Raw genomic sequence first — 7500 nt, 5'->3', positions numbered from 1 at the left:
TGATGGTCGGCCGTCTGGTTGGGGGGTCAGGGGCTTAAAGAAGAGCTTGCTCCATAGTTGAAGATGGCATATGTTTAATATTATTAATTATATATTAACCTGTTGTGGTGTTGGTCTACCATCAGCTGTTCAACGCCATGCGTCTGCAGATGTTTCCGTATGACACGTTCCGTCGGCATGCCAGGATGTTTGTGGAGCCGGCTATAGTCCACACCTGGAGGAAGTCCCAGGAGGGGATGCTGCAGCAGCTCAGCCAGCAGGACAAAGTCCCACTGGGGGGGGACATGAGGACCCACTCAGTCCCACTGGGGGGACATGAAAGTCCCACTGGGGGGACATGAGGGCCCACTCAGTCCCACTGGGGGGACATGAGGACCCACTCAGTCCCACTGGGGGGGGACATGAGGGCCCACTCTCCAGGTACCTGTTTGGAAATGCTAAGACTAGGATATGCAGTGTTTCCCACAGATTAGAAAGCAATTTGTGGCGCTGGGGGGCTGTGTGTGTGTGTGTGTGTGTGTGTGTGTGTGTGTGTGTGTGTGTGTGTGTGTGAGTGACACAGAGAGACGGAGGAGAGCAGAGCAGGGAAAGGAAATGCAGCTGAATGAATGAATGAATACACTTCGTGTTTTAAATAGCGTTAAAAAAAAATAATAACGAAATGTAATATGTGGCGGCTGGTGTCGATTGCACCGCCACAAATTATACTATGTGTAGAAACACCGATATGTTTGATAGTAAATGAATAGACTATCATATCGACTAACACATACCACCAACTTGAGTACCAGACTGTGCCAATGTTTCCACAGGCCACTGTCCAAAATATGTCAGCTATACCACGATGGAGCTCAGCACCAACACTGTAGTCGATGTCCAGCTGGTTCAGGTGGGCAGGACCAATCACATTCTACTCTTCTCTTTCTCTTGTTCTACATTTAGCCAATCTCACATGTTTTAAATATGGATCCATGCTTATTAGGGGTGGGGGAACAAAATCAATACAGCATAGTATCGCAATATATTCCGTGGCAATACTGTATCGATACACTGACGCCAAGTATGGATCTTTTATGATATATGTGTTGGTCAGTCTGTCTGCTTGACAATCCCATTTTGCACCAATAAAATTGAAGTGAGATAAACAGACAGAGAAATGTATCATTTTAGATAAAACAGATGTTGACAAAGTTTCCTTTTGGGGACATCATTTGAAATTGGGAAACATTTGAAGTTGGAAAAAAAGTAATAAATTGCAATATATCGCAGAATATTGCAATATCTTTAAAATCGCAATAATATTGTATCGTGACATAAGTATGGTGATGATATGGTATCGTGAGGCCTCTGGTGATTCCCACCCCTAAAGCTTGTTGTTCTGTTGACAGAGCGATGGGGTAGGTGGGAGCTCCCACATGGAGCAGGAGGGTCTGAAGAGGAGCCTGGCCTCGTTGGCGGCAGCAGGCGTAACCATCGACTGCATCGTCACCGACCGCCACTCGCTAATTCAGAAGTTCCTGAGGGAGGAAAACATCCCCCAGTTCTACGATGTCTGGCACATGGAGAAAAGTATATCTTTCATTTTGTTGCAAGTGAGGGGACATCACAGACTGATGTCACGAAGTGGTGTATGTACGACACGCCAACTCGTATGCCTTTATTGGTGCGTTATCAAGACAAATACTCGCTTTGTAGCGTGTTTATCAACGCCGTTTGGCCTCCATTGACTTACATTACTTTGTGATTGCATGTGAAGTTATGCCGTAGAGAGTAGTATGAAAGGGTGAAAATCTGCGTGGGGGAGGTTGGTCGGGGGGGAGGAGGATGGGTCAAAAACAGGACCTTCACCCAGGAGACCGGGGATCAGGTCCTGTGTGTGGCGTTTCCTCTCTCTCTTGTTTGTGTCACGCCAACGCTGTTCTTCTTTTCCTAAACCCAACCGTAGTTTTCTTCTCACGATAACACGGCAAGACGTGGCGAGTATGTTTACGTCCGCTGTATACAGCGTAGACATACACGTGGAGAGCCAGATAACACGCCACTTGGCTTTAGAAAGTGGGCGTGTATGTTTACGCAAAGTCATGATGTCGTGTTGGGAAATTGCTTAAATATTTGCTGAATGTATTCTGTAGTAACGTTGTAGGCCGATAGCTGGCGAGTCTACACATCGAGATTAATGACAACACCTTCATATTGGATAACTTCTATTGAAAAAAACAAATGTCTATATATATATTTATTCTGATTTGTAGGACTTTCAAAGAAAATAGATAAAATGACCAAAAAGAAGGGCTGTGAGAAAGTGAAGAGGTGGATTCTAGCCATCAGGAACCACGTGTACTGGACCGCTGCGTCGTCCCAGACGGGCCCGGAGAGACTGGCTAAATGGACCTCCCTCCTCAACCACGTACGGGACGTTCACACACACCAGGACCCCCTCTTCCCACAATGCCTCCATACAGTCAGAAACACAAGGGACAAGAGGAAATGGCTCTCCGCAGGTTGGTTTCATTCAACTGGTTTGGTTCTATTTTTTAGCTGCAATTATGGCCATTACCAATAATATGATATGATGTACTATATAATGGAGATGCACCGATTGACTGGCTGTTGGCCAGAATTGATCGATTTTCAACTGATTGGCCATGACCAGCGACTGACCAGTCAGTCTGACGTATGCCGGTCAAATGCTGTGAATAAATAACACTGTAAAGGCTACCATACACAATGCATAGGAATTATATACAGTACAGGCCAAAAGTTTGGACACACCTTCTCATTCAATGTGTTTCCTTTTTATTTTCATGACTATTTACATTGTAGATTCTCACTGAAGGCATCAAAACTATGAATGAACACATGTGGAATTATGTACTTAACAAAAAAGTGAGAAATAACTGAAAACATGTCTTATATTTTAGATTCTTCAAAGTAGCCACCCTTTGCTTTTTTTGATAACTCTGCAAACCCTTGGTGTTCTCTCAATGAGCTTCATGAGATAGTCACCTGAAATGGTTTTACCTTCACAGGTGTGCTTTGTCAGGGTTCATTAGTGGAATTATTTCCCTTATTAATAAAAAAGCGTGGCGTGCGTGCCCACTCGTGGTGTGAAGCCCTATTCTCCGACATGCACTCTCACTCTCTCTGTTATTTATATATTGTTGTATTGCCATTAACTGTTTTCCCCGTTTTCATAAAGTTTAGTTTAAAAAAATGCTCTATTAAAGAAAAGAAAAAACTATTTGTGTGTGCTGTAAAGTGGTTAGAAAATATGAAATTGGTGTTGGCAGGTGGGCCTAGAACATTGTAATGGGTGCAGCTCTACTACATCATGTTTGTGTCTTGCAGGAACTCCTGCGTTCGACAGCCTGGAGAAGGAGCTGACCAAAAAGTCTGTCCTGAAGGACATCTCCCAGCTCAGTCCCCACTACCAGACGTCCTCTTGGGAGGCCTTCCATAGTGCTGTCCTGCAGTTCGCTCCTAAAGACCTGGTCTCTCCATATCTGGGAACGCTGTGCCGGTAAACTTAAACTGGGTTTACCTTTTGAGAACATTGTCCCATTTCTTCCAGTTGTTTTGATGTGTGATCTCCTTGTCCCTGTCCCAGACTCTACCTGGCTGCTCTGCATTATAACGAGAATGCTGACGGAGGACGAGCCCCCACATCGTCGGGGGATCCTCTTCTCAAACGGAGATCTCCAAAATCCAGGACGGGAGATAGCCGAGCCAGACCAGTGAAGACAGAGGCAACATTCAGTAAGTGTATTTTTATTTTGTTCCACTCATAAACATAAACATTGTACATGAAACATGACATCATGACTTCACCTAAACATACACGCCCACTTTATCTGGACGCATTTTGAGCTCTCTGCGTGTGTGTCTACGCTGTATACGTGGCGTGTTATCGTGAGAAGAAAACTACGGTTGGGTTTAGGAAAAGAAGAACGGGGCTGGCTTTACACAAACAAGAGAGAGAGGAAACGCCACACACAGGACCTGATCCCCGGTCTCCTGGGTGAAAGTCCTGTGTTGTTTGACCCCCCGACCAACCTCCCTACGTGGATTTTCTCCATTTCATACTACTCGCTACTGCGTCAATTCACACACAATCACAAGGTAATGGAAGTCAATGGAGGCCAAATGGCGTTGATAAACACGCTACAAAGCGAGTATGTGTCTTGATGACACGCCAGTAATGGCATACTGATTGGCGTGTCATACATACACCACTTCATGACATCAGTCTGGTGACACAAAGTACTGCTTACTTAAATACCTGAGAAAATACAAAGTGTAATGTCAATTTTGAGTCACTTTTTTTGTTTTGTGTGTGTGTGTGTGTGTGTGTGTGTGTGTGTGTGTGTGTGTGTGTGTGTTTGTGTGTGTGTACAGGGTATGTAGATGATTTGATGGACATGATCATGGAGAAAGTCTTTGTCGACCCATCATCGTATAGAGACGAGATTCTGAAGCTAAACATCCCGCCTGACCAGTCTTCCCAATGAGCCTCCATCATATCTTCCCAATGAGCCTCCATCATATCTTCCCAATGAGCCTCCATATCTTCCCAATGAGCCTCCATCATATCTTCCCAATGAGCCTCCATCATATCTTCCCAATGAGCCTCCATCATATCTTCCCAATGAGCCTCCATATCTTCCCAATGAGCCTCCATCATATCTTCCCAATGAGCCTCCATATGTTCCCCGGGCGTCAGGAAGCTCCCGTTGGATCCAAAGTACCACACCTGAGAGGACCACTATCTGTATCTTCTGACCAAGGAAGCCCCAGCACCAGCTTAACCTGTAACCACGGAGACACATCAACAACCGGTTCTATAATGTCTGGGTTCTAGGTTTGGGTACCGAGACCCGGTGCCTTAATGGACCGGACCCGAATAGCAAGGCAGATTTTGGTGCCTCTGATATGTCTGCGCTTCTCTCTGATGCTCCGAAAAGGATGTTAGCGGCGACAGACGCTTTGCTGCACGTGATGCTAGTTACTCCACACTCGTTAGCCTAGCGTTAGCTAACAGCTGGATTAAACACGGTTACAATGCTGACAGCTAAACGGTGTAAACCAGGGGGGTCAAACTCCGTTTCCCAGAGGGACAGACATGTGTATATATATATAGATTATTGACAGCCAGCGACAAATACGTTCAGAAAAGTGCCAAAAAAGTTGGAAAAAAAAGCGTTAAAATTGTCTGAAAAAGTGACAAAAGCATTGTGAAAAGTGTCAAAAACTTCAAAAAATGTGGCAAAACACTGAGTAAAGCATCCAAAACCTTAAAACAAAGTGCCTAAAGCATTTATAAAAGCACATAAACTGCTGTAAAAGGCGTCAAAAATGTTGAAAAAAAACTATTATTTCTTTATTGTGAATCTAAATTGAAATGCGGGCTGGATCAAAACCTGCGTGGGGCCCCCGAGCCTTATGTTTGACACCGTGTGGTGTTAAGTGTGACTGTATATCACTGGAGAGGATCCAACAGCAGCCGGTGCATTCAGACTGGTGAAATACATCATTGTTATAAGTTCTAGTGATCACATTATTATTAAATCATTTGATTTTGACCATACGGCCTCAGCAATAAAGCGACTGTTGTTTGGGACCCAAACGCTAGCCAGCCCTACTGGGTTCACAGCTCTCTGATTTGGATTCAGTGAATCCTTCATCACTGTATTTCTATGTACAATGACAACGCTCAATAAATGTTTATTATATCTGTAAAATGTTTCATGTGATGAATGTGTAATATACAGGATTTGCTTAGGAAATACTTGGCTATATGTTAAGAACTAATCTGATCTGAAATAGTGGCGTTGGCTGACTGTATTTAGTACATAATGTAGTACTAAGAGTGAATGTAAGCAGGTTAAATCAGCTAAAGGTCCCGTGGTCAGCCCTGGAACTGACGACAGGCTTCTCCTTTAGTTATATGCTGCACAAACATTTGATGTGCTAAACAAAAATTACTTTTTCACTAAAAAGGGCAACGGTGATGTGCACTTTTTGTCACGCCATTTATTTCAGGAATATTAAATGTCACCTCATCACTTCTCACTTTTTAAACCCAAGTTTCTTATACAGCCGTGTAGATGTGGCATCCAGACCCATTCACATGGATGGGAGTTTAAGAATGTCTCTAGTTGACAACATTGTAACATGGGCATCTGTGCAGTTACAAGTGTTCATATTTGGATGAGCTCAGCAATAAGGTTAAATAAGAATAGTCCTTGTATTGACGTTTCCAGGGAAGGTGTCAGCCCTAAATTATAAACGTGAAAGAATTGCTGCGACAATCACCGCTAAAATCTGAGGAGAGAAAAGGAAGTTTATGAATAGTTCCGGGATATTGCTTGTTGGTACGATAGGGCTCTTTTTGAGGGTTAGGTGTAAATAGTGATACAGGCTTTTATATGTGGATACATGTTATGTTTATAGAGAGTAATGTATTTAATATTAAATAAGAGACTTTAAAGAAAAAAAAAATGACCACACATTTAGGTTTACCAAGCTAGCTAATATGAAACATGTGGCACAATAATTTTAGGATTAACTGGATGGGTAGATGGCTATCTTAGTGACTACCTTACCTATAGGCCATCAGTGGTGATAGGTGGTTTGATTTGCTAATAATATGTCAGAATTATATTAAGACATTTTAATTTATGAAAAAACCTTTTTGACAATAATTTGGAGGCCCTCCTGCAGTGACTCTGAGGACCCCCTAGGGGTCCCGGACCCCGTGTTGAAGATCTCAGCTCTAACAGATGATTAGGCTGACCTACCTTTCAGATGGTGTAAAGGTGGTCAAATCTCTCGCTGATCCTGCGATCTCAACACACACCATCATGCTGTATTTTAATTTCATATGTTTATGGGAACGCATATTGTTTATGCAGTGTTGATGAATGTTGATTATTTGTACTCTGATAACTTATTTTGCTTTTGTAAGCCGATACTGTCGAGATCAGTCATTAAATGCTTCTGGTTTTGACTTCTATGCTGCCCCCGTCTTTATGTTGTTGCTGGACATATCTTTTTAAAGATATTTTACATCCCACAGCACTGGATTAATGTGAGGAATGAAGAAGTGGAATAACTCATTGTGGAGCCATGTCATTTTTGCTTATGAAGGCTCCTGGATGTCTTCCATATCTTTCCACCACTGACTCATGTAGCTCGAGGGGACATCTTTCTGTTGTGTGTTGCTGTCTAGTGGACATATCACTGTATACACATGTGTCAAACTCAAGGCCCGCGGGCCAAATCTGGCCCCTCGCAGATTTAGATCCGGCCTAGTTGTGCACCAAACCAAGAACACAGGAAAGTGTTTTTTAAACTGCAGTTACGTGACATTCAAAAATATTTTTCTTCCAGAGCCGCAACTGAAGTAGAAGGAAACAAAGACACACACACAGACACACACAGACACACACACACAGAGACACACAGAGAAACAGACACACAGACACACACACACACACACAC

The 7500-nt window shown here is 43.3% G+C and overlaps 1 protein-coding gene across 1 annotated transcript; it reads left to right on the top strand.

The window, feature by feature from the left end:
- Positions 1-358: 358 nt before the first annotated feature.
- LOC114557821 (uncharacterized) lies at positions 359-5700 on the top strand. Its single transcript, XM_028581490.1, has 7 exons — positions 359-420; positions 813-889; positions 1389-1569; positions 2253-2501; positions 3349-3520; positions 3608-3756; positions 4396-5700. Exons 1-7 carry the CDS (start codon positions 369-371, stop codon positions 4506-4508), a joined length of 993 nt encoding a protein of 330 aa, XP_028437291.1. The 5' UTR covers positions 359-368; the 3' UTR covers positions 4509-5700.
- The last annotated feature ends 1800 nt before the right edge of the window (positions 5701-7500 follow it).

The sequence above is a fragment of the Perca flavescens genome, chromosome 6 (assembly GCF_004354835.1).
Source record: "Perca flavescens isolate YP-PL-M2 chromosome 6, PFLA_1.0, whole genome shotgun sequence".
Classification (NCBI taxonomy): Eukaryota; Metazoa; Chordata; class Actinopteri; order Perciformes; family Percidae; genus Perca; species Perca flavescens.
Note: the sequence above shows the minus strand (reverse complement) of the source record. Positions and strands in the feature narration are given on the sequence as shown.